The sequence below is a fragment of the Eretmochelys imbricata genome, chromosome 2, assembly GCF_965152235.1.
Source record: "Eretmochelys imbricata isolate rEreImb1 chromosome 2, rEreImb1.hap1, whole genome shotgun sequence".
NCBI classification, from domain to species: domain Eukaryota; kingdom Metazoa; phylum Chordata; order Testudines; family Cheloniidae; genus Eretmochelys; species Eretmochelys imbricata.
Window position 1 is genome coordinate 1,214,838 of NC_135573.1, and position 24,730 is coordinate 1,239,567.

General features: G+C 58.8%; 1 protein-coding gene across 5 annotated transcripts in view; it reads right to left on the reverse strand.

Annotated features, from left to right (window-relative positions):
- Nucleotides 1-577: 577 nt before the first annotated feature.
- Nucleotides 578-24,730, reverse strand: part of PLEC (plectin) — a 173,208-nt gene continuing 149,055 nt past the window's right edge. For 4 of the 5 annotated variants that reach the window (XM_077809596.1, XM_077809592.1, XM_077809595.1 and 1 more), the window contains 14 exons: nucleotides 24,549-24,701; nucleotides 23,977-24,131; nucleotides 23,278-23,404; nucleotides 22,761-22,944; nucleotides 20,973-21,130; nucleotides 19,966-20,144; nucleotides 17,535-17,673; nucleotides 16,796-17,152; nucleotides 15,431-15,514; nucleotides 15,029-15,133; nucleotides 14,625-14,723; nucleotides 9,539-12,919; nucleotides 1,463-8,509; nucleotides 578-717 (listed from right to left, as the gene is read on the reverse strand). In XM_077809596.1, coding sequence (XP_077665722.1) covers nucleotides 2,174-8,509; nucleotides 9,539-12,919; nucleotides 14,625-14,723; nucleotides 15,029-15,133; nucleotides 15,431-15,514; nucleotides 16,796-17,152; nucleotides 17,535-17,673; nucleotides 19,966-20,144; nucleotides 20,973-21,130; nucleotides 22,761-22,944; nucleotides 23,278-23,404; nucleotides 23,977-24,131; nucleotides 24,549-24,701 — 11,457 coding nt within the window. In that variant the 3' untranslated portion in view covers nucleotides 578-717; nucleotides 1,463-2,173. The remainder of the gene's footprint in view (nucleotides 718-1,462; nucleotides 8,510-9,538; nucleotides 12,920-14,624; nucleotides 14,724-15,028; nucleotides 15,134-15,430; nucleotides 15,515-16,795; nucleotides 17,153-17,534; nucleotides 17,674-19,965; nucleotides 20,145-20,972; nucleotides 21,131-22,760; nucleotides 22,945-23,277; nucleotides 23,405-23,976; nucleotides 24,132-24,548; nucleotides 24,702-24,730) is intronic. The other variant, XM_077809593.1, reaches the window with a different exon arrangement.

Consider the following 24,730-nt stretch of genomic DNA (forward strand, 5'->3'; position numbering starts at 1 on the left):
CGGGCTCCACGGCAGCGGGGAGGACAGTTGGAATGGACATCCAGCAACGCTACAACAAAGTAAACAAAATAAAGAAAAGGGTGGGATGAGATCGGAGGGTTTGTTCATGAGATGACACCATCAAACAGAGCCGAGGATGCTGCACGGATACGTTCACCCCACCCCATCTGTCCCCATCTCTCGCCCTCCCCTCAGCAAGCTAGCACCCTCTAGCTGTTAGCCCCTTCGGAAGGTCACGCCAAAGATAGATGATATAAGACATCCCTGACGCTGTGGGCCACTGACTGGTACCACGACCGGAGAGCTCACGTCACTGCAGACAACGGGAGCTGCAGGTGCTCAGAACCAATTCAGTGCATAATTGTAAGTTATTTTACCCCAAGCCCACCTGAGAGCAAAGCAATGGCCACAAGCTAGTTCATGTGGAACCAGCGCACCTTCAAACTGCTCCAAGGCATGTCGACGCCCCAGTACTCCAAAGTCTGGGGAACACAACTTCCAGGTGAGCACAGCCAGAACTAGATTTGCAGAAAGCCCGGTCTCCAAACACAGAGACTCAAAAGCGGTTGGAGTTACCTGTGTGGAGGAGTGCAGCCGAGGAGCTGCTGAGTCCGGGGCTCCCCGGGAACTGATCCAGGACTTGCTAACGTCAGAGACCCAGCTAAGGAATTCTCCCAGTGGCAAGGGGACTTCTTTGGTGGGACTGGAAAAAGATGTCTGACAGAGAGAGAGAGCATCATTACAGGTGGGAAAACACGGCAGACAAATGAAGAGGGAAAGAAATCAAGGTGAGAAAGGAAAGTAAGAATCGGAGTTTTAACAAAGTCAGCACCTCCACGCTGCTGTGCTGGACTACGACCCCCTCCGAGCCAGGCAGACCTTGAAACTTACAGCTGCTACAAAGCCTCGCGCTTTGCATCCAAGGTAAGACATTCTGCAAGAACCCCAGTTAGCAAAGGGTATGGGGGGGTGTCTGGCAGGCTTCCACCACAGCTGGCATGGGACCTGGGCACAGAAACCTTGCGTGAGTACAGGTGTGCGTGCAGGGACTGGGGCTGGTTTGTCAAGGTTCTGGTCAGCCGTGCTGCCAGGCTGGCAGAGGGGTTCTGATAAATACCTCTCAATTCATTAGTCTCATGATTCAGTCTAAACAATCAACCTTGTACAGGGCACTTCCCAGATACACGGAGAGAGACAGAGACAGACAGACAGATACACACATGCAGACATAGCCACTGGCCAACAGCAGCACACGGCAATGTAAGATTCCCCCGGGAACTTGGGCCGGAAAAGCAAAGCATGATGGAATGCGTCAGAGTGAACAAGCAGGCTGGAGGAGGAGGTGCAGATGCAACGTAAAACCTCTTGTGGGGGTGAAGCTGTGGAGCAGAGAGGCAGGCAGATCCATCCCCATGGCAGCAGGCTCTGTGAAAGCACAGAGGCAGCCCCAGCATGCACTTACAGTCTGAGTGCCGAGGCCACAGCGGCTGTGGGGAGTTCTGGGAGGCAGGCTGAGGAGCTCTTGGGAGGGGGCAGGTAGCAGACAGCAGCCTCCTCCTCTGCCCCACCGAAGGCCAGCAGAAAGGATCCAGGCAACGGCTCCAGAGCTGGTGTGCAGAGGTCGCTGTCCTGGGCCAAAGCGCTGAGGGACAGTGTGGTCAGTCCAGGATCCAAGGTCACAGTCTCTTTTCCCGGGAAGGGGGAGGGCAGCTGGCATGAGCAGCAGGTCTGAGAGCTGGGGACAGTGCCCTCTCCTCCTCTGGGGATGGTAGGGGATGAAGCTGGCAGAGTTAGTAAAAAAAGTCACTAGCTGGTTAGGATCAAAAATGCAAACCTGTTGGCAGGTTCTGCCGGGCTGTGGGAGCGGCTTAGTGGTGGCTGGGTTAGTCGACTCTGCAGATGGTACGAACCGAAGCAAGCTCCTGGGTTACTGAGCTGGAGGGTAGTGTGTTTTCTCTCACCGCTAAATATACAAATACTGTCCCAACAATCATACATATTAATATATATTAGTCTCCTCTTTTTGGTTAAACTTTAGGCACTGCTTTGGAAGAAAATTGGGGTTTAAAAATAATAGTCGGATGATTAGCCAGTAGCTTCACCACATGCAGAGCAGGATAAATGGGAAGGTTCCTCAGTGTTTTGGGGGGCTGGGGCAGGCAGGGAGAGGACTTTATGCCACTGTCAGCTGAGGCCTCTGCAGGTCGGGGAGCTTCCTGTTTGCTTCCCATCCGCAGCTCCCATTTAGGCTGCACAAGGCGAGAGTGAGTTCAGCAGCATCCACGTTGCTCTGGGGACCAGATGTGTATCTGCGTCCGTAGCTTGAGGAAGAGTAGGAGGAGGAAGAGAAGGTCATGGAGAAGCCGGAGCCGGTGGCATCAACGCTCCCTCGCCTGGAGCCTGATCTAGATCCTGTTCGGGAGCCCGATCTAGAGCCAGAGGTGGAGCCCGAGCCACTGACGTTGTAGGGGCTGAAGTATCCTTTGCTGGACTGGGAGGAAGCTTCCAGCAGGCGCAGGCCTGTTCCCTCCTCAACCATGCTTCTGTCCATTGCATCCTTGTAGGAGATCTTGAGTTTCGTTTTGGGGCAGGTGAGATACTTGGAGTAGGTGTTCACGTCCCGCAGCTTTTGGGCTGTGCGCGTGTCGATTGTGCCTTTCTGCAGCGCGTCATCGAGCGAGACCCGGCCTGGCACGTCGGGCTCAATCAGCCCACCCGTCAGGTACTGTACCTCCAGGAACCGCTGGCCAGCTTCGTAGTACAGCCAGCCCTTCTTTAAGGCTTGGGCGGCTGACATTTTCGTCTTGGTTCTCGGATCCTCAAAGCCATAGAAGGCCTTCTGAGCGAGGTTGATCCTGTCCACCATGATTTTGTCAACCAGGCCCTTGTTGACTGCATCAGCAACAGAGAATTTCTCCCCAGTGCTGGGGTCGATGATGCCTCCAGTGCAGGCCTGGGACTCCAGCAGCCGCTGTCCAGTGATGTTGTCTACAAGATTGCGGTGCATGGCCTCCGTGATGGACACTTTCTCTAGGGTGTCCGTGTCCAGGATCCCAGCAATCGGACCGGTCTCTTCAGCAGGGTCGCTCCAGGATGTCAGCTGAGCTCTCGCAGGGGCTGGGCTTATGGGGTAGGAGGAAGAGGACCCAACAGAAGAAGATCTTGATCGGAAGCCGCTCACGTTTCCAGAGAGCATGTCTGCAAACTCGGTGATGGACAGGGTGCCGGAGCGATACTGGTCCAGGGCAGACTGATCAATCAGGCCCTTTGCAATCGCGTCGTCGATGTCGTACTGTCGCCCGGACCTCCTGTCGATGATCATGGACTTGACCACCCCATCCGAGGAGGAGATGGTGATCTCTTCCCACTCACACTCTTGCTCAGAGAGCTCCAGGTAGGTCTGGTGGTCGATGAGGCCTTTGCGGTAGGCTTCATAAACCGACATCTCCTTCCCTGTCTCTGGGTCGACAATCACCACCCTGCGCTTGCGGACAGACGACTTGGACGAGGTCTTTCTCTCCCGCTTTTTCTCCTTCAGAGGGAGTAGGCACAGCCCAGTCTCCGGGTCAGTGATGCACCGCTCCATGAGCTGCAGGTAGGTCAGGTTCTCCTCGGTGTTGGGATCAAAGAAGCCCTTGGTGTCGTCGCTGGGGTCCAGGAGGATCTCGTTCATTTCCTCGTCGAACAGGCCCCGCTTGTAGGCCATCTCCACGGGCAGGCGATGGCTTTCCTCTGGATCGATAATGCCTCCTGTGGCGATCTGGGCCTCTAGCAAACGGATCCCATGATCTTTCAGGATCAGGCCCTTCTTCATGGCCTGGAAGAGGGAGATCAGTTTGCCCGAGTAGGGGTCTTTGTAACCGGTCACTGCCCTCTCCGCCGAAAGGAGCTTGTCCTTGAACTCTGGGCCCACAATGCCCATCCGCACCGCCTCCTCCACCGTCAGCTTGAAGCCCTTGATGGGGTCGATCACGTACCCAGTGGCTGCCTGGGCCTCCAGGAGCTCGAAAGCTGTGCCAGGCCGGATGATGCCTTTCTTCATGGCTTGGTACACGGAGAGCCGCTCCTTGGTGGAGTCCACGAAGACACCAGCGATGCAGCTGGTGCCCTCCAGGAACTTTTGCAGGTTTTTGGAGACTTCTTCAATGGAGGTTAAGCCATCCTGGAGGCGCTGGGCTGTCGCTTCGTCCATGACCTGGGACCGCACCAGCTCCTCCACGCTGATCTGCTTCCTCAGGCCCCGGAAGGTCAGCTTCCTTGTGTCGCACAAGGGCAGCAGCAGCTGGCCGTTGTTCTCGTCCTTCCGGCATCGCTTGAGGAGCTGCATGTAGCTGAGCTTCTCGTCCGTGGAGGGGTCCACGTAGCTCCGGACCTCGCTGGGCTCCGACAGCCTGTCGCAAGTCTCCTTGCTGAAGAAGCCACGCTGATAGGCGACCTCCAGAGGCAGGTGGAACCCCAGGAACGGGTCGATGATGCCGCCAGTGGCTAGCTGAGCATCCAGCAGCCGGAGGGCTTCCTCAGCGGGGATCAGATCCTTCTTCATGGCCTGGAAGAGTGAGATCTTCTGCTCGCTGTACGGGTCCCTGTAGCCGGTCACAGCTCTCTCTGCGGACAGCAGCCGGTCGTGGATTTCCGGCCCCACCACTCCTTTCCTGACAGCTTCGTCTACCGTCAGCATCTCATTCTTTATGGGGTCGATCATGAAGCCAGTGGCAGCCTGGGCCTCCAGCAGGCAGCGGGCTACCTCAGGGCTGATCAGCCCTTTCTTCAGTGCCTGATAGACACTGAGCTTCTGCTTGGTGGAGGGGACGTAGATACCAGCTATGCAGCCGGTTCCGTACAGGTATTTCCAGACGGTCTCTATCTCCAGGATCTCTCGGATGGTCTTGGAGCCCTGCTTCAGCACGTTGTATATCTCCAGGGAGATGATCCTGGCCTCATAGAGGTCGTCAGCAGTGATCCGGCGCCGGACAAAGTCGTAGGAGGTCAGGTCCTGCTGCCGGATGATCTCTGTCTTCTCGATGATCTCGATGATGATGATGATCATGCGCTCCTTGGTCACATTGCCGGAGCGGAACTCCTCCATCAGCCGCTTCCGCTGCTCCTCGGGGATGAGGTCTGACTGCATGATCTCCCACAGGGACATGGAGGAGCCGGCCATGCTGCCCACGGGGATGCTGACCTGCGTTTCCTCAAATGCTTTCCGGGTCTCTGCCTCCGTGTACACATGGGTCGTCTCCACCATCGTGGGCTTCTCCGGCTGCTTCAGAGGCAGGAGGTACAGGCCGGTCTCGGGGTCCTCGATGCACCTCTCCTTCAGCTGCAGGTAGGTCAGGTTCTCCTGCGTGTTGGGGTCAAGGAAGCCCTTGGTGTCATCGCTGGGGTCAGAGAGGATCCGGTTCATCTCCTGGTCAAAGTAGCCCCGCTTGTAAGCCACCTCCACGGGGAGGCGGTGACTGTGCACGGGGTCGATGATGCCGCCAGTGGCGACCTGGGCCTCCAGCAGGCGGATGCCGTGCTCCTTGAGGATCAGCCCCTTCTTCATGGCTTCGAAGAGGGAGATGGTGTTCCCAGAGTAGGGGTCCTTATACCCAGTGACGGCCTTCTCTGCAGAGAGCAGCTTCTCGTGGAGCTCCGGCCCAACGAGGCCAGCTTTCACAGCCTCGTTGACACACAGCTTTTGGTTCCTTTCGGGGTCGACCAGGAACCCACTCGCTGCCTGAGCTTCCATCAGGGTGACAGCCGTGCTTGGCCTCAGGAGGTTTCTCTTCATGGCCTCGTAGAGGTTCAGTTTCTCCTTCGTGTCTTCCACGTAGATGCCAGCGATGCAGTCGCTGCCCCGCAGGAACCTCTTCACAGAGTCCGTCTCGGAGAGGTCTTTCACCGACTTCTTGCCTTCCCTGAGCTGCTCGTACTGGGCTTTGCTAAGGACCCTCGACTCCAGCAGCTCACTAGCAGGAACAGGTGCTCGGAGGCCGCTGAACGTCAGCTTCTCCTGCTTCTTGGTCTCTGTTTCCTCAATGATGGTGATCATTATCTTGATGATCTTCTCAATGGTGACCTTGCCGGTCTTGTACTGCCGCAGCAGCTCCCTCCTTTGCTCCTCGGTGAAATACTCAGAGTGGATCAGCTCCCAGATCGTCACTGTCTTGCCCTTCAAGCTGCCAGCTGGCACCTCCAGGGTCGCCTTGTCTAAGGACTCCTTCGCCTGGCTGTCCGTGTAGACCTCCTCTTGCTGTGACCGGATGGCCTGATCTGAGAGGGGCAGCAGGTAGAGGCCGGTCTGCTTGTCTGGTCGGCATTTCTTCTGCAGCTGGGTGTAGGTGAGGTTCTCCTGAGTGTTGGGGTCATAGAAGGCCTTGGTGTCGTCGCTGGGAGTGGACAGGGCCTTGTTTGTCTCCTCGTCGAAGTAGCCCCGCTTACAGGCAACATCAAGTGGCAGGCGGTGGCTGTTCACAGGGTCAACTATGCCACCGGTGGCCAGCTGGACGTCCAGCAGGCGGATCCCAGTATCGCTGGGGATCAGGCCTTTCCTTAGCGCTTGGAACAGGGAGACCGTCTGTCCGGTGTACGGGTCTTTGTAGCCAGTCACAGCCTTCTCTGCAGACAGCAGCTTCTCATGGAACTCTGGCCCGACAATCCCAGCTCTTACTGCCTCGTCCACCGAGAGCTTCTCGTTCCTAACGGGATCGATGATGTACCCCGTGCCTGCCTGGGCCTCCAGCAGTGGCAGGGCAGCCTCTGGCTTCAGCAGGTTTTTCTTCAGGGCGTCATAGAGCGTGAACTTCTGCCCAGTCGACTCCACCAGGATGCCAGCAATGGTGTCGGTGCCCTTCAGATACCTCTTTATGGCGTCTGCCTCAGCCACGTCCTTCACAGACTTCTTGCCCTGGTGCAGCTGGTTGTAGAGATCTTTGTCAATGATTTTGCTCTCCAGCAGCTCAGCGGCAGGGACAGCAGCACGGAGCCCTTCAAAGCACAGCTGCCTCTTCTTCTCACTCTCTTCCACTACGGTGATGACAATCTTGATGATCTTCTCCACGGTGATCTTGCCAGTCTTGTACTGCCGCAACAGGTCTCGCCTCTGCTCCTCAGTAAAGTACTCCGAGTTGATGATCTCCCAGATGGTCACCGTCTTTCCTTTGAATGTGCCGAAGGGGGCAGACACCGTGGCCTTCTTGAAAACATCTTTGGCCTCTTGATCAGTGTAGGCCAGGTCCCCTCCTTTGGCTGCTCTGTCGGTGAGCGGCAAGAGGCAGAGCCCAGTCTCAGGGTCAGTCATGCATCTCTCCATCAGCTGCAGGTAGGTCAGGTTCTCCTGCGTGTTGGGGTCAAAGAAGCCCTTGGTGTCGTCCGTGGGGTCTGACAGTGTCTGGTTCATCTCTTCGTCGAAGTAGCCCCGCTTGTAGGCCGCTTCCACTGGCAGGCGGTGGCTGTTCACGGGGTCGATGATGCCGCCGGTGGCGATCTGGGCCTCCAGCAGGCGGATGCCGTGGTCTTGGACAATGAGGTCTTTTGTCATGGCCTGGAAGAGGGAGATCTTGTCTCCGGTGTAGGGGTCTCTGTACCCGGTTACTGCCCTCTCGGCAGACAGCATTTTATTGTGCAGCTCTGGTCCAATTACTCCTTCTTTCACAGCCTCGTTTACAGAGAGCCTCTTGTTTCTCACTGGGTCAATTATGAAGCCGGAGGCAGCTTGTGCTTCCAGGAGGATGAGTGCCGTGCCTGGGCTCAGCAGCTGTTTCTTCATGGCCTTGTAGATACTCATCTTCTCGTTGGTGGGTTTAATAAGCAAGCCGGCGATGCTGCTCTGGCCCTGCAGGTATTTCCTGAGGTCATCCCTCTGCGCAAGCTCAGCCACGGTCACCGTCCCTTTCACCAACTTGTCCAAGATCTCTCTGCCCAGGATGCCGGCCTCAACCAGCTTCTCCGCAGGCACCTTCTGCCGGATGCCATGAAACGCAAACTCCGGCTCCCCGTTCTGAGCCAGGCCATCCACGGCGTCTCTGCCATTGGGCACCGCTTTGGTTGGAGTCAGCTGGGTAGGCAAAATCGCGGCATCCACAGGAATGTCGTCGGTTTGGATCATGATCTCTCGAGTCTGGGCCAGCGCGGCCCTGTGCTCCTCTTGCAGCTGTTCCAGTTTCTCCCTTAGCTTCTGGTTCTCCTCTGCGAGGAGTTTCTCTTGCTGCTGTCGCTGCTTTTCCAGCTGCTGAAGCTCTTCCTGCTTACGCTGGACATTTTTCTCCGCCTCTTTCTGCTTCTTCTTTGCATCGTCCAAGGTGGCCTCCAGCTGCTGCTTCTCCTGCTCCATCTGCTTCCGCTGCCGGTCCTGCTCTGCCTTCAGGGTCTGAGCTTTGTTCATCTCGTCTTCGAAGAGTTTCTCCAGCTTGACTTTCTCTTCCTCAATTAACCTCTCTTTCTGAAGCAGGCTATCCTTCTCTGTTAAGAAGCTCTGCTGGAGTATGTGAGTCTCCTGACGGAGCTGTTCCTGCTGAGCCGTCTGCATCTGGAGCAGGGAAACAAAGAAACGTCTCTTAGACCCAATCCCACTTAACCCCAAATAGAGCCCACAAAAACCTGGTGCAGACAGGGATAACCATTAGTGGGAGGGCGCTAGCCGGAAAACGCTTGGGGTATAGCAGCAAGTCGTATTACAGGCTAGTACCTTTGGCTTATGTTTGCAGGTACACGGGCCAGCCCCCTGCTGCGGTGCATTAGTGTTAATGGGGTGGGGTGGGAAGATGAGGAGGAGTTTGGGCATTACTGCATGCTAGATTGGATTAAAGAAGCAGGAGAGGGACACTGTTCTTCTGTTGGGGTAAACAAAGCTAATCATGCCCCATTATGCATCCCAAGGAGCAGGGTGAATGTCCATACAGCCAAGGACCTTAGAGTCACCACCGTCTGTGCCTGGCGCTCAGGGAGTGGACACCCTGTGCCTGCAGGAGAACGGCACACCATGTGCAGGGAGGATGGACTCTGCCAATACCAGTTAGAGATGAGCAACCTCCGATGGGGCCGTGGGGCAAAGCTGCTCAGATACACTCCTGGGTCAATTACAGGTCACTCTGCAGCTGGAGCCTTAGCACTGCACACACATGTGAGCTGTGTGCGTGTGCTCACGGGAGCTGCAGGAGCAAGGCTAAGAGTCTGGGTCCGTGGAGGAGGGACTTGGTGCATTAGGTGAGGTTTTCCAGAGCACTCCAGTGACCTGGGAGCACAAGTCCCCCGAGAGTCGATGGCACTTGGGCTGCTAAACCGTGGAGGTGCTTTTGAAAATCCTCCCCTTGTCTTTGCCCATGTTCCCTCGGACACGTCACCCGTAACAACCCTGGGGCCTGTGAGACGAGTCTGCGGACAGCCCATGTGGGTTATGGAGGATTGTCGGTTGCTAAGGGAACTGTGGACCCTGGCTGGCATTTTGTGGGCGCTGTCTGAAGGCTGCCATTCTACATGGTCAGCTCAGTTAGGACACTAAGCAGAGGGTGTCCCCCAGCAATAATATGACAGCAAGGGGGAACAGGAAAATCAGTACCTCTTCTGATCTCTGCTGCAGCAGCTCTGCCTCCCGCTTCAGCTTCTCCTTCTCCCTCTCCAGCTCAGCGATCGCTCTCTTCAGATTCTCCGCGTCCCTGTCGCTCTGCTGCCTCTGGATCTCCAGTGTGTGGACCAGCGTCATCTTCTCCTGGGTGGTCAGCTCCGTCTTGTGCAGCTTCTCACTGATCTCCTCCGCCTGCTTCTTGAACCGCTTCGCGTCTTCCTCTGCCTTGGCCTGCGCCATACTCATCTCGGTCACGTGCAGCTTGAGGCGCTCGGCCTCGGCCATGATCTCCAGCTGCCGCTTGCGCTCGGCCTCCAAGAGTTTCTGGAAGCCCTCGGTCTCCTCAGTGAGGCGCTGCTGCATCTGTTCTTTGTCCTCCTGGAGCTTCTTGGCGTGCTCCTGAGCTAGGTCCTTCTGCCTCTGCAGCATCTCTGCCTCCGCCTTCAGCCGCGTGGCCTCCTGCACTGCCTGCATCTTCTCCTTCAGCATCTTCTCCGCCAGCGCCCGCTGCTGCGCCAGGTCGTCCTCCGCCAGCTTCCGCATGCGGGCGGCCTCCTGCGCCTCCACACTCAGGCGAGCAGCCTCCTCCGCCACGAGCTTCATCTTCTCTGCCTCCTCCACCAGGAACTTCTGGGTGTTGTCCTTGTCCTTCAGGATCAGCACCTTGTTCTCCTGCTCGATCCGGGTCTTCAGTTTGATCAGCTCCTCCATCTGGATCTTCACCTTGAAGAGCTCTTCCTCCACCTGGGCCTTCTGCCTCATGGCGTCCGTCACCTCCTCCTTCAGCCGCTGCAGCTCCTCATCCAGGATGCTTTTCTGGTGGTCCGTCTCCTCCAGCTGCAGCTTGACCTTGGTCAGCTCCTGCTCCACCTGGGCCTTCTGCCTCAGCGTCTGCTCTGCAAACTTCTTGTGCTTTTCCATGTCGGCGTCAGCCAACTGCTTTTGCTTCAGAGCCGCTTGCTCGGCTTGGGCCCGCTTAGCCGCCTCCAGCTCAGCCTCCTTCCTGAGCTTCTCAGCATCCTCCTGGGCTCTGGCTTTGGCCTGCGCCTCCTGCTCAGCTCGCTGCTTCAGGCGCTCTGCCTCCTCCACCTGCTGCCGGGACAGGGTCGCATCCTGCTCAGCCTTGACGCGTGCAAACTCTGCTTCCTCCGCTGCTTTCTTGGCCTTCTCAGCCTCTTCCCTCAGCTTGTCCAGGATGTTCTGTTCCTGGCGCCTCGTCTGCAGCAACTCCTGCTCCTTCTGCTGCACTGTAGCCAGGTGGGCCTTCTCCTCAGCCTGAATTCTCTTCTGAGCTGCTTCCTGGGCCAGCTGGATCTGCCTTTCCGACTCCTTCTCCGCCAGCTCCTTCTGCCTCTTGGCCTCCTCCACCTTGGCTTTCAGGCGCTCCACCTCGTCCAGGGCCACCTTGCGCTGCCGGGCAGCTTCCTGCTCTGCAGCCAAGATCTTCTTCACCTTCTCCTCAGCCTCCCTGCGGCGGTTCTCCTCCTCCAGGGCCAGCTGCCGCTGCTTCTCAGCCTCCTGCTCGGCCCTCTCCTTGCTGCGCTGGATCTCCTCCGCGCTGCTCTTGATCTTGCTCAGCTCCAGCTCCAGGTCTGTCTTGCCTGCCGATGCCTTCTCAAAGTTGATCTTGAGAATGCGGATCTCCTCCTCGATGATGCGCCGCTGCTTCAGCGTATCATCCACAATGCTCTTCTGCCGCTCCAGCTCGGTGTCAGAGGACTTCTTCAGCAGGGTGATCTTCTCCTCAATGTCCTGCTTGTGCTGGGCTGCCTGCTCCTCCAGCAGCTTGCGCTGGTAGGCCTCGTCCTCCGCCAGCCGCCTCAGCCGCTCGTTCTCTGCCTCTTTCTCCTTCAGGGCGATCTCAGCCTCCGTCTTCAGCCGGGAGGCTTCGCTGATGGCGGCCAGTTTCTCCTTCAGGATCCTCTCGGCCTCGGCTCGCTGCCGGGCTGCTTCCTCCTCAGCCAGCTGCCGCTGCCGCTTGGCCTCCTCCGACAGGGCGCGCAGCCGAGCCGCCTCCTCGGCCAGCTCCCGTAGCTTGCTGGCCTCGGCTTCCAGCTTCTGCTTGGACTTCTCGCTGGTGGAACGGGAATCCTCCTCGGCCTTGGCCTTGCTCTGCAAGAGGATCTCCATCTCGGTACGCAGCTTGGCCAGCTCCTCCTCCACCTCCTTCCTCTTATGAATGGCCTCACTGATCTCATTCTTCAGGCGGAAGAGCTCCTCCTCCAGCAGCAGGCGTTGCTGCTCCCGGTTCTCCATCTCCGCCTTCAGCCGGATCAGCTCCTGCTCAGCTGAGAACTTCTGCTGGGCGGTGCCCTCTGCCAGCTTCCTCTGCTTCTCCAGCTCCTCCTCAGCCAGCTCCTTCTGCCGCAGGGCAGACTCCTCCATCTTCGCCCTCTTCCTGGCCTCCCTCTCCGCATCCTCCTTCTGCTTCTCAGCTTCCTCCTGAGCCAGGGTCTTCTTGTGAGCCACCTCCTCTGCCTGCAGCCGGAGGCGCAGGGCCTCATTCGCCTTCTGCCGCCATTTCTCCAGCTCCCTCTCTGCCTCCTCCCTGGATTTCTCTGCCTCCAGCTGCTGCTTCTTCAGGCGCTCGGCCTCCTCCCGCAGGTGGGTGACTGTGACGTGCTCCTGCTTCAGGGACATCTCCAGCTGGGCCGTCTTCTCCGCAAAGGACAGGCGCTTGCTCTGCAGCTCAGTCTCCGCGCTCTTCTGCGCCGCTTCCTGAGCCACTTGGATCTGCCGCTCCTTCTCCAGCTCAGCCTGCTTCATCCTCCTCTCCGCCTCCTCCGCCTGCCTGCGCAGCGTCTCCAGGTCCTGCAGGGCCGCCTGCTTCTCCCGGGCCGCGTCCTTCTCCGCCTGCACCTTGCGCTGCAGCTCCTCCTCCGCCTCCCGCTTCCTCTGCGCCTCGTCCTTCACCTGCGTGCGCAGCCGCTCGGCCTCCTCCTGGGCCAGCTTCTTCTGCCGCTCGGCCTCCTCGGCCCGGGCCCGCAGCTCCCGCAGCTCCGCCTCCGCGCTGGCCTTCTGCTGCTCGGAGGTCTCGAGCTGCAGGCGGATGATGTGGATCTCCTCCTCCACCCTCTTGCGGCTGTACTCCACCTGCTCGATCAGCTTGTCCTTGGATTTGATCTGGGTGTCGGAGATCTGCTTCAGCTGCATCAGCTCCTGCTGGATGTTCTGCTTCTGCTGCTGGGCGTCCACAGCCACCACCTCCCTCCTGGAGACCTCCTCGCGCATGCGGCGCTGCAGGGCCTGCGCCTCCTCCTCGGCCTGCGCTTTGGCTTTGGCGTGCGCCTCGGCCAGCTGCCTCTGCTTCTCCAGCTGGGCCTCCACCTCCGCCAGCCGCTTCCTCTCCTGCTCCTTCATCTTCTCCGCGGCCCTCTGGAAGGGGAAGAGTGCAGGGAAAACAAAGGGAGAAGACGGAATCACAACGAAAACCACAGAACCAGCAGCACACACATGCCCGACGAGAGAGGGGCTGGGGCTGGGGTGGAGGATGTGGCATGGGGATGGCCTGGAGCCCCCGGCTGGCTTCTGGAAGACGCATGGCAGACAGAGGGGACACGGCACTGGTCTATCTCACTTAGTACAGCTCAGGGAGGCGGGTGACAGACCCTGACACGGCAAGCGGGACGGCTGTGCAGGAAGCAGGGTGACCAACGGAGCAAGAGCAAACAATGGAGCACGAGCAAAGCCCACGGCAAATGAAGACAGGAAGCTAGCAGCTTGCACACCTTCACCGTGCCCACTGCAGGCCTCTCCCCTGGCAGCCACAAGGGGAGCCTTCTCCCTCTGCAGGCCCCAGCACAAAAGCAACAGCTGCAGAAAAGTACGGTCATCTTGGGGCCAGTGAGGAACCCAGTCAGGCTGCAGAGCCGGGAGAAAGCGTGGGAGATACGGGCAGCAGAGAGAGAAGGGAGACCAAGCAGAGGGCAACAGAGGGACAGGGTAACCCTTTCCTCACCGGGACAGAACAGAGTCCGTGGAGAGAGCTTTGAGTTCTGCCCTGGGCTGCCGAGCTGGCTCTACAGTGCCTCACTGCCCCACTCCCAACAGCCCAGGCAAGCCGGCCCTGTGGAGCGGGAAGGAGACCCGCCAGGGCCCATGCAAACGCTGTCCTTTCCAGCAGTAGGGACATCTGGGAGCGGATTTACAGCTGCCAGTTCTCTCGGGGGGAGGGAGAGGGAAGCAGCAACCTTGCAGGGCTCCACACTGCAGCAGGGCTGATCCGGAGGGCTGAGGGCTCCTGTTTCTCTTACACAGTGAGCAGGGTGATATCTGCGCAGCCATGACCAAGGGCCTGGTGTTTCCAGAGCCAGAGGGCCCCTGCTGAGCTCAGGCCCCCCCCACATCTTGAGGAAGGGCTGGGCTCCCTGTTTGCCTAGGCTGAGTGAGGTCTCCGTTAGTTCCCCCATTTTCCCCGCCCCGATGGCCCTGTGGGTCGGGAGAAGGGCCCGGGGGCAGTTCCTGCAGGAGGTGAAGGAGAAGCAGGAGGTGCAGTGAGCAGGTGCTGGGAGCAGGTTGCTTGTGGCCATGGGGTGAGGCGGAGAGAGGGAGGCTGAGGAGGGGCATGCGCAGAGGGGAGTACCTGGTGCAGAAATCCCAGAGTCATCCTGGTTTTTTACCCTCCATTAGATCCCAACCAACACAAACATCCCCCAAGACAAAGTACCGGCCAAGCGGCTCCTCTTCCAAGGGCGGAAATGAAGAATTAGAGAGGTTACAGCAGAGAACAAACGAGGAGTCAGAGATCCCGCGGCAGGATGGGCTCCATGCTGACACAGACGCTGACTGTACTAAGTGTATCTGGGAAGTGCCCTCCTAACCGCCGACCGAGCAGAGCTCTGGCAGACCCTGGCCAGCGCCGGGGGCAGGGCTGACACAGCAGAGCCCTTGGTGAGTATCAATTTGCTGTACCCAGAGCCAGCCGCCAGATCAGAACAGGGTTAGAGGCCTGGGCTGGGCGTTAGTGATGCGGGATGGGCAGTAAACATGGACCATGTTCCTTGTTGTTATGGAAGGAGCGAGATCAACACAGCTAGATGCATGCCAGGCCCTGGGCCACCCCCACCCTCCGCTCTCCTACCTCCTCCTCCTCCAGCCGCCGCAGGGTCTCGCTGATGAACTTAATGTACTGGCTGGTGAGAGTGGTCAGCTCGCTGTACTGCGTCCGCAGGTCCACGTACTGCAGCCAGGAAACACAGGTCAGCGGGCGCATCCAAGGCAGGGTGGGAGATGAGTCCGCAGTGCAACCCCCTCCCATGGGCTCCTTGGTGCCAGACACCAGGGACTGACCCAGGCTCGGCCCACTTGTGCACCACCCACACCAGTCCCCAGGCCCATACGCAGAGGAGGGCTGCAGCCCTCAGCTTGGGTCCAGAGGCAGCTCCTCCAGGCTGCCACAGCACCACAGCCCCAGCTGCCCACGATCTGCCCTGCACTGGCCCTGGCTGCTCCAGAGAGCCCCCAAGCCGGGCTTGCCCCCCTCACCTCCTGGATCACGCTGTCAGACGCAGACTGCACTTTGGGTTTCTTGGCTGGGGAAGCCACGGGTTCCACCTGGGCCTTGTATGTCACCAACTGCAGCTCATAATCCTGGGGGAGAAGAGCCCGTGTCAGAGACTGGCAGAGACCCAGACTCCACAGCCTGGGGCTCTGCTAGAGAGAAACCTCATCTCCTGGGACACCCGAGTACCCTGGCTCCCGCTCAGCCACCGGGCCCTTATGGGAGTGAACTCCGCCCAGGCCAGCTCTGCTGCCATGTTAAACACTAACCCAGCCCAGCCCCAGCCGCCTGCTCCAGCACCCCTGCTGCAGAGCCTGCGGGCAGAGGGCTCCGCCTGGCAGGCCAGGAAGCAGCGTGGGATTGTGGGAGGAGCCTCTGGCCCGCACCTTGATAGCGTCGATGTACTGCTTGGCGTATCTCTGGCACTCATCCACTTTCTCCCGGTTCCGGTCGCACTCCTCCAAGAGTTTCTGGGGAGAGACAACTTGTGAACGTCGCAGCCCCTACTCCGGAGCATCCTCGCCCCTCGGCTCCAGGCAGCCCACCCAGCAAAGCCACCCAGGCCGATGGGCAGGCAGAGAGAAAAGCAGCCAGTGGAACAGAACCCTGCCACAGTTGGCTTTCATTGCCCCATGCCAGCAAGCCACCAGCTCCCCTGCCCCATGCGCCCCTAGGGGGCGTCCCCGCTGGGTGCCCTGTCATAGGTGTCCCTGGGGGGCGTCCCTGCTGGGTGCCCTGTCGCACCCTGTGACGTTATGAGTGTAATATAAATTTCGCACCCCTTGATAATCTGTACCTTATTCCCTGATAACCAGAAACTTCCATGCTTAAACTCTGTACCGTTTTCTTTTTACTTCGACATTATCTTAATAAAATGAATTAAATCTCATTGAAAGATGACAGGGCCAGAAAGAGTTAATTAACTCACAGACTGACCTGACTCATGGCCAGACTTTAGAGACAGGTTAGGAAGAGATGTAAATGAATAGAGCTTTGAACAGAGCTTTGAAATGCAAGTCTGCATTGTCAGAGAGAGAAGGGGAGATGTTTGCTCACGTCTTGTGATGTCAGCAAACAAAGCCTTGCCTATGGCTACGGCTTTGATTCAAAGATCAAAAAGGGAATATTAACATTTAGGAAGACACTTGAGTGGCAGAGTATAATTGTCTATCTCTCTTTGAAGGCTGTGGGAACCTGTGTCTGAACTGTTTAATGGATAAATGACTCTGTGCTAATTGCCAGGATGTTTGGGAGAAGGAAAGTCAAGTCAATTGTTTTCTCAGGCCATAAGGCTGCAGGAAATGTATAAAAACCCGGGACACGATCCTTCTTCATCTCAGATCTGCTTTGGGTTTCAAGAGGGGGAAACCTTAAGCCATCAGGATTGAGGTCCCCAGTCACTGACTGGAGTCACCCTGAACATGGCCATTGGACTATAACCTCTGGACTATTTCTAAAAGGACTTTTGGCAACTACAAGCTCATCTCTGCTCTGTATCTGGACCTCAAGAATTGAACTCAAGTCTGTCTGTACACTGATCTTTTAACCAACGAGCTCTCTCTTTTCTTTTTTAATAAATTTTAGCTTAGATGACAAGGATTGACTGTAAGCGTGTGTTTGGGGTAAGACCTGAGTTATCATTCGACCGGGGTTCACCCTAATTCAGTGACCTCAGCTGGCTCCCACGGGCAGCACCGTCACACAGGTGTCCCTGGGGGCGGCCCCGCCGGGTGCCCTCTCACGGGCGTTACCTTCTCCTGCAGGAGCTGCTCCCGCACACTCTTGCTGTCCGTGACGGGCACTGACTGGATCTGCTCCTGCCTTTCCCTGGCGTCCTGGATCCACTGGATGAGCCACCCGTAGCTCTCCTGATAGTAGCGCTGCTGGCGGCCCAGTTGCTGCAGCTCGCGATGGCGCAGGTCCGTCTGGGTCAGTATGGCCTGCCAGCGCTCCAGGAGCTGCTGGATCCGCTCCCGGTACCGGTCCAGGTCCACGTCCCGCTCGCTGTGGCCCCTCACCATCCGCTCATTGACGTCCTTGGCCTTGCTCAGGTCTGACTGCAGGGTGCTGAAGAGGGGCTGGTGCCCTTCCACCTGCCCACGCAGCCTCTGTGGCACACAGGGGCCAGGTCAGCGATGGGCAGCTCCCTGCCCCCGCAGCCTGGCCATCCCGCCCCTGGCTGGATGCGACCAATGCTCTTGGCGAATGCAGCCCTTGCTGGAGCTCCACCGCTTTGCTGGACCTGGGTCCTGCCCAGCTGCTGGGCACTGCTCCCCTCCCCTCCAGCCAGGGCCCCGCCTTCCTCCTAACAGTGCCCCCCCTGCCCCGTGTCTGCATGTGCCCTCATGCTCTCTCGGCTCTGGGGCAGGGCCCCTGCCCCCGTGTGATCCAGGTCTGTGTAAGAGGCCGATCTGGGCCTGGGGAACACCAGCGCTGCACCCAAAGGAACTGATCCTGTCCGGGCAAGCCAGGGGCCTCCCTGGCCATTACCTTCAGCTCTGCCTTGTTAGCCTCCAGTTCCTTGAGGTCAGAGGGCACAGCCTGCACCTCCTTCAGCTGCTCCTCGTAGCTCTGGACCAGCTCCTCCGCTCCCTGTGTGCTGCGGATCACGAGGTTGATGGTCTTCAGCCTGTAGGGGGAGCAGATTAGCTCGCAGAGGGCAGGGAATGGAAGAGACCTGTGCGGGGGGCAGGAGGGCGACCCCTAGGCCCTCTCTCCCCGTGTCCTGTGGTGAGCACTCCCACAGATCTGACCAGCCCCTAGGGATGGGGGCCAGCCTGGGCTGGTAGCATCGCCTTGTCCCAGACATGCCCACTGCAACATGAGCCCCGCTGGCCTGTCCCTGACACTGGCCAGGGGGGTGGCTGCAGGCAGCGAGGAGCTGCCGTGCCATGGTGGTGCCTGCCTCCCTGCGGTGAAAGGGGCTGGCTCCTGCCCTGGAGAAGGGGGGTTGGAGCCTCCCAAATGGTCTCAATTCTCCCTCTCTGAACGCGCCTCAGAATTTAGACTCCCCGCCCCATGTGCTAGGGAGCTCTCCCGGCTAATCACGAGAGGAAACACCTCCCTGGCACTGGGTTCAGAGGTGCTGCAAGCAAAGGGTCCCTGGGGCCCGTGCATGAGATGGGAAACACCCCAAGCCTCTCCCCCTGCCAGGGCCGCAGACCAGATGGGCAAACACTAGCCCCTGCGCCAGGCCCGGGTGTGAGATGGCCAAACCCCAACCCTCCCCCCAGAACTGTGTGTGAGGCAGGCAAACTCCAACCACTGCCCCCCAGTCACTATTCCGTATGTCATTACTGACATGAACTGTGACCGTATAAATTATTGTTGCAACCAAGGTCCTATAGCGGCATCAAATCATGTACAAAGGAGGTTAAGTAAGGGGTTTATGAAAAGGTTATGGTTGGCTGGTTAGGATTATGCCATCTGTATTTAGTATCATTTTCGTATTTAATGTTATAAGCATTGGCACCGTACTGTCTGCATTTCAAACTTCTGCTCTGCTTCTGGGTGACACCCCAGACAAGTTGGTGTCAGCTCTGCCTAGCCTGCTGGGTGGCCCATTAAGGACCATCAGCGACACAAGTGACCCATTGAGAGAAGGGAGACACGCCTGGGGACTTGCTATGGACAGAACTCTAAGGCTTTCAGGCCATGTGCTGGGCAGCTTGTTTTTGGAACAAAGGAAGCACAGGCCGCATGGCAAGAGACTGTAAAAGGCAGCTGCATCATCTCCGTTTTGTCTTCAATCCTGCTTCTTATCTCTGGAGGAATCTTGCTACGAACTGAAGCTCTGAACAATGGACTGAAGGACCCATCCCAGCTGGGGATGTTCTCCAGAGACTGGATTCGAACCTGCCATTTATTCCCTCACTGCTACAACCCTGAACCAAGAACTTGGCCTTCACTGTCTGTAATTGATTCCATTGAACCCATTCTAGCTCTCATCTCTATCCTTTTCCTTTTCTGAATAAACCTTTAGATTTTAGATTTGAAAGGATTGGTGACAGCGTGATTTGTGGGTAAGATCTGATTTGTATATTGACCTGGGTCTGGGGCTTGGTCCTTTGGGATCGAGGGAACCTTTGTTCTTTTACTGGGGTATTGGTTTTCATAACCATTCGTCCCCATAACGAGGGGCACTGGTGGTGATACTGGGAAATTGGAGTGCCTAAGGGAATTGCTTATGTGACTTGTGGTTAGCCAGTGGGGTGAGACCGAAGTCTTCTCTGTCTGGCTGGTTTGGTTTGCCTTGGTGTGCACAGAAACCCCAGCCTGGGGCTGTGACTGCCCTGCTCTCTGCTAGTGGTCCTGAATTGACACACTCAGTTGTGTCCCGCTAGAGGCCGCTTTGTTACACCCCCATCACAGTCCCAGGCTCCTGGCTTGCCCGACCAGGGGTCTCTTGGGCCCCAGTCACCCATTGCCCATCTCTGCCTTTCTGAGCTGGGGTGCCCAGCGTCCCACCCACGTACAGAACAGCACTAGGACATCCCCCCCCAGCTGTGCACTGAGCGGGGACTGCCCAGGCCCCTCTCCAGAGCGGGTGCAGCGAGCGCAGGGCCCAGACCAGGAGAGGAGGTCAGAGCGGCTCAAGTGCTGGCTGGCACCACGCTGCCCGTTCTCAGCTGGGACCCTTGGAACTCCTTACAGCCCTCACCCACATAACCGCCAGTGCCTGGCACCCGGAGCAGCTTCTCTTCCAGACAGACAGCAAAGAAATGATGACGGGGGCGGGGGGGAACAGCATATACAGAGTCCCTGCCATCTGGGGGAGCCTGGAGGAAAAATGTCCAGGGGAGGGGGAGACGGGGGCTGCAGGGAGTCCCTGAAACAGAGGGGGCCGAGGGGGGAGGCCTGGGGGCTGGAAGGAGCCCCCAGGTTGCACAGTGAAGCTATTCAGCCCAGGCCCCACACTCACTTCTCCAGGTAGATGGTGGAGAGGCTGTACACCTGGTCCATCTTCTGGAGAGTGATCTCCAGCTCCGAGCGCAGGACGGGGGCCGAGCTCGAGTGCTCCGGCTGGGCCAGCACCTTCTCCGTCTTCTCGGTCACCTTTTCCAGGTTCTTTCGGATGCCCTCCAGCTCCACGTGGATTTGCTGCAGGAACGGGGTGGGGCCGTCACTCCAGGCAACCCCGCCTGCTGCTCACCGGTGGAAGGCAGCAATGCCCCAGGCTGGCGCCTGGCCTGACACTAGCTGGGTTTCCCAAGACCCTACCCAGAGTAGGCCAGTTCTGGTGCCAAGCCATGCCATGCTGCACCCCAGCTCCAGAGACACGGCAGAGCGTCTCACTATCCCACGGGGGGGCCCTGTCACCAACGTTTTTGTAATGGTTTTAGGAAGCTTGCATGTGCCTCAGTTTCCCCGCACATGGCACTGGTCCCTCGGAGGAGGAAAGGGCTGGTTGCTCTCAGGCACTTTCGGCCCCAGATGTGAATGGTGCCCGGCTGGCTGGGGCTAAGTGGTCACTGGAAAGGGGCTGGCTGAGGCCATGAAGACAATGGCAAATCCAACGACCTGGCAACCTTTGGGGAGGTGGGGACCTATGCCTACAGGAGAGCCCCAGCGTAGGCGGTGTCCACGCTGCAGCTGTACCCCGCCGGTGGCTCCTGTGTAGACGTACCCAGGGAGGGACAGGATGGGCTGAGCCCAGCCCAGCCCGTGGGCCTGAAGCAGGATGCGGCAGGGATCCCTTCTGGGGTCAGCCTGGGAGGGGATAACTCTGGTCTTGCTGCGGGGATGGAGGTGGCTTCTTGCGGACTGGAGCACAGCAGGGGGCCAGTGTCCTGTGGTAGGTGGGTTCTGATGTCTGAGTAGAGAGCTGACTGGGTGCAGGGTCCTCACGGGGGGCTGAGGGGGCATATCTGCTGCTCGCTGATGTGCTGGGCACAGGATCCTCATGGGGGTGGGGAGGGGTGGGCGTACCTGCTGCTCGTTGATGCGCTGGGCACACTCCTTGACTGGGTCCTTGTCGAGGGGTGCCCGGATCTTGTGGACAGTGCGGGACTCGCAGCCCTCCAGCTGCAGCCGGATATCCTTCAGCTGGGAGATGTAGCTCTTGCACATGGACTCGTCCTGCTCCCCTGCGCAGGGTCAGTGGCTTTGTTAGCGACGGCTAGGGAGAGATCTCCTGGGCACGGCCCTATGGACCCAGAGGGGCCACCCACACAGGGGAGGGGCCGTAGGATGAGAGGTCTCCCGGGCATGCCCTATGGTCCCAGTGGGGACACCCCACACAGGGGAGGGGCCGTAGGATGAGAGGTCTCCCGGGCATGCCCTATGGTCCCAGTGGGGACACCCCACACAGGGGAGGGGCCATAGGATGAGAGGTCTCCCGGGCATGCCCTATGGTCCCAGTGGGGACACCCCACACAGGGGAGGGGCCGTAGGATGAGAAGTCTCCCGGGCATGCCCTATGGACCCAGTGGGGACACCTCACACAGGGGAGGGGCTGTAGGATGAGAGGTCTCCTGGGCTTGGCCCTGTGAGCCCAAAGGTGTCGGGGGCATACCCTACACAGGGGAGGGGTTGGGACGGGAGGTCTCCTGGGAAGGGTTCTGCTGGGGGGAGGGGCACGTCACAGACACAGCCTGGGCTGGGGGTGGGGGAGAGACGGCCACAGTCCTATTGCAGACATGGCCCTGTGGGGGAATGGCCACGTGGTCCCCAGTGTGTGTATGTGGAGGGGTATCCTGGCTTTGTGGCAGGCCTGGTTGTAGCAGTAGGATTTTATGTTTGTATTTTGTGAAACTTAGAATGAAGGATAAAGGATAATCATGTCATATGCATTCAATGTATTGATGTATGATATGATTTGATTGTATTCTGCCGGCCACCGTGACTGGACAGCAGGAAGGAACGACCCTGGGCCGTCGGGAAAAACGCATCAGACAGGCTGCCTGTGTCTGAAGTGATGTTAAGGCAGGAACAGACCAGACAGTCATGGCTGATTATGGTCACCTTTTGTTTTAGGATAAGTTTTCATTACAGTAATCCTCATCACTGTATCCACTCATTATACTCCACACCTGAACATAGCCAGTATATGGACATTATACCCCCATATCTCCATGTCTGGACTTTGACCCCTCAACCTTTTACCCCCAATCGGGGATACTGCAGATGATGTATTCCTTACGCCACCCGCACCCCTGAAATCTTGATAATCTGTACGTTACTCCCTGATAACCAGACACTTCTAAGCTTAAACTCTGTACTGTTCACTTCTTTTAAACACCATCTTAATAAAAAATTTTAATTTGCTATAAGGGCTTGTTTCTTATCTGCATTGCAAACGAAGCTGTATAAGGTTATTTTGTAATCCCTTTAGTAACCATATCACCCTTTCTAAAATGTAATCCTGTCTGAAATTCTCTGTAAAATTGCTTGGTGTGAGTAAAGGATGTGTGCATGGTGAAGGATGAGCGTGAAAGCCTCAAAAATGTCCAGATGGTCAAGAAGTGAGAGACTTGGAGAGACAGCACAAAACAATCATTGTATCTGATGCTAAATAAGTTAGCAGCATTGACGACCTCAGAGATGAGGCAAACACCACCGAAGGCAAGACAACAAATAAGAGAGAACAGCAGAAAACCCCAAGATTAACCAAAAGACTCTGGGTTCAGTGATCGCGACCGACAGAGCCCAGCTCCTCACTAGCGCTCTGCAGGACACGTGTGTGTGTGTGTGGGGGGGGGGGGTGTCCCCGGTTACCTTTCTCCAGGCTGTGCAGCAGGTGCTCGTATTTCTGGGTGCAGGCCCTGTACTCGCGCTCCATCTGCAGCCGGTCGTCTGGCAGGAAGCTCTGCGAGTCCTGGCTGTCGCGCATGAATTCCTGGAAATGGGTCTCCAGGCTGCGCAGCGTCTGCCGGTATTCCTCGGGCTGCAGCGTCCGGAACTGGGGGGCCAGGCACACGGCCTCAGACGGGTGCTGGCCCCCCTTCGCCAGCACCCCCACGCCCAGCAAGGACAGGGGAGAGGTCCCACCAGCAGGTGGGGGCGAGAAAGCCCCCAGACCAACTTCCGCCCCAGGCCAGCTGTGGGGGACACCCTGCTCCCAGTACCCCAGCGACAGGTGGGTGTTGGGGGGCCAGGGGACCCTTCTCCAGCCACGGGGCTCTCTCTTGAGATTGAGCCTGAATTTCCCAGCTCCCAGCCTGGCCCCACCCTCCTAGCTCCTCCCCGGGATCTCCAGCCCCCCTCCGCGAACAGGGCTGGGGCCGCAACGCACCACGAGCAGGGACCAGGACTGGATCTGCTGGATGTCCCGGACCAGGTACTGCCAGGACAGGAGGCTCTTCATATCCACGTGCAGCTGGTGCCACAACGTCACCACGTGCTGGTGGGTGACGTCCAGCCTGGGGAGAGCGAGAACCAGTGAGCCCAGCCCACATGGCTGGGCAGAAGGCAGGGCTCCCCGGCACGGACTCGGGGCCCAGCCCCCAGCAGCACCATGAGACCTGGGGGGACCCACGGCGCTTCAGGGGAGAAAGGCTGCTGCCCCTGTGGCTGGCATGGGGGATGGAGACAGGCCCCCGACACGCACTGCCCCAGGCCATGAGAGGAGAGCAGCCCAGGTGGGAGCAAGGGGAGGGGGCAGCAGAGAGGGCCAGAGAGAGGTGGGGGGAGGGGAGCAGGGAGACCCAGACAAAGGGGGGGAAGGGGAGGGGGCAGCAGAGGAGCTTGGACAGGAAGCATGGGGATCCAGAGGAGGGGAAAGGGGAGCCATAGGACCCCCCAGAACAGATGGGCCAAGTTGGAGGGGGAGGAGAGGGGTTCGCAATGGATGGGGGAGGGGTCCCGCTGGACGGGGGAGGGGAGCCGAGGCCCGGGCAGGGAGGGGTCCCGCCGGACGGGGGAGGGGAGCCGAGAGATCCCACCAGATGGGGAGTGCCCCCGAGGCCCGGCCCCGCAGCGTCCCCGCTCGCACCTGCTGACGGCGTCCAGCGCCTCCCTGTTGGGCGGGGGCACGAGGAAGCAGACGGACGGCACGATGGACTCGCTCCCCGAGCCACTGAGCACCTTCCACTTGGAGGGCTGAGCGTTGCTCATCAGGACGCACTCATCTCCCTTGTGCACTGTGATCTAGGGCAGTCGGGGGGGCAGCGTCAGCCCCAGAGGCCAGTGCCCGTCTGGCCAGCCTGAGCACTGGCCTCTGCACCCACCCCCGGGGCCAGTGCCCACGCCAGGCTCACCCTCTGCGCCCCCAGCCTCTGCTGCTGGCCTTGCTGGGTAGGGCAGCTGGGCCCCGCCCCCAGGTCCCACCCCCAGGCCCTCAACCCCAGGGCCGCTGCCCCTCACACCTGCCCCCCACCTCCGGGTCCCCGCACCCAGACCCCAACCCCTGGACCACACCCCCTAGACCCTCGCTCCCAGCCCCACACCTGTCCCCCACCCCCGGGTCCCCGCGCCCAGACCCCAACCCCCACCCCCTGCCCTGCTCCCCACCCCCGGGTCCCCTTGCCCAGATCCTCCCCCCGCCCCGCCCCCAGGCCCTCTCACCTCCATCTGCTTGTAGTCACAGACGGCCTGCACTGGCAGCCTGCCCTTGAGCGGGGTGGCCGGGTTGCGTGGCCTGAGCTGCACGATGGCTTTGGCCCGCTTGGCCAGCCCCGTCAGGTGCCCTTTGTACTCTGTGATCTGCTCCTTCTCCTCCTGCGGAGAGCACAGAGTGATGGGGGGCG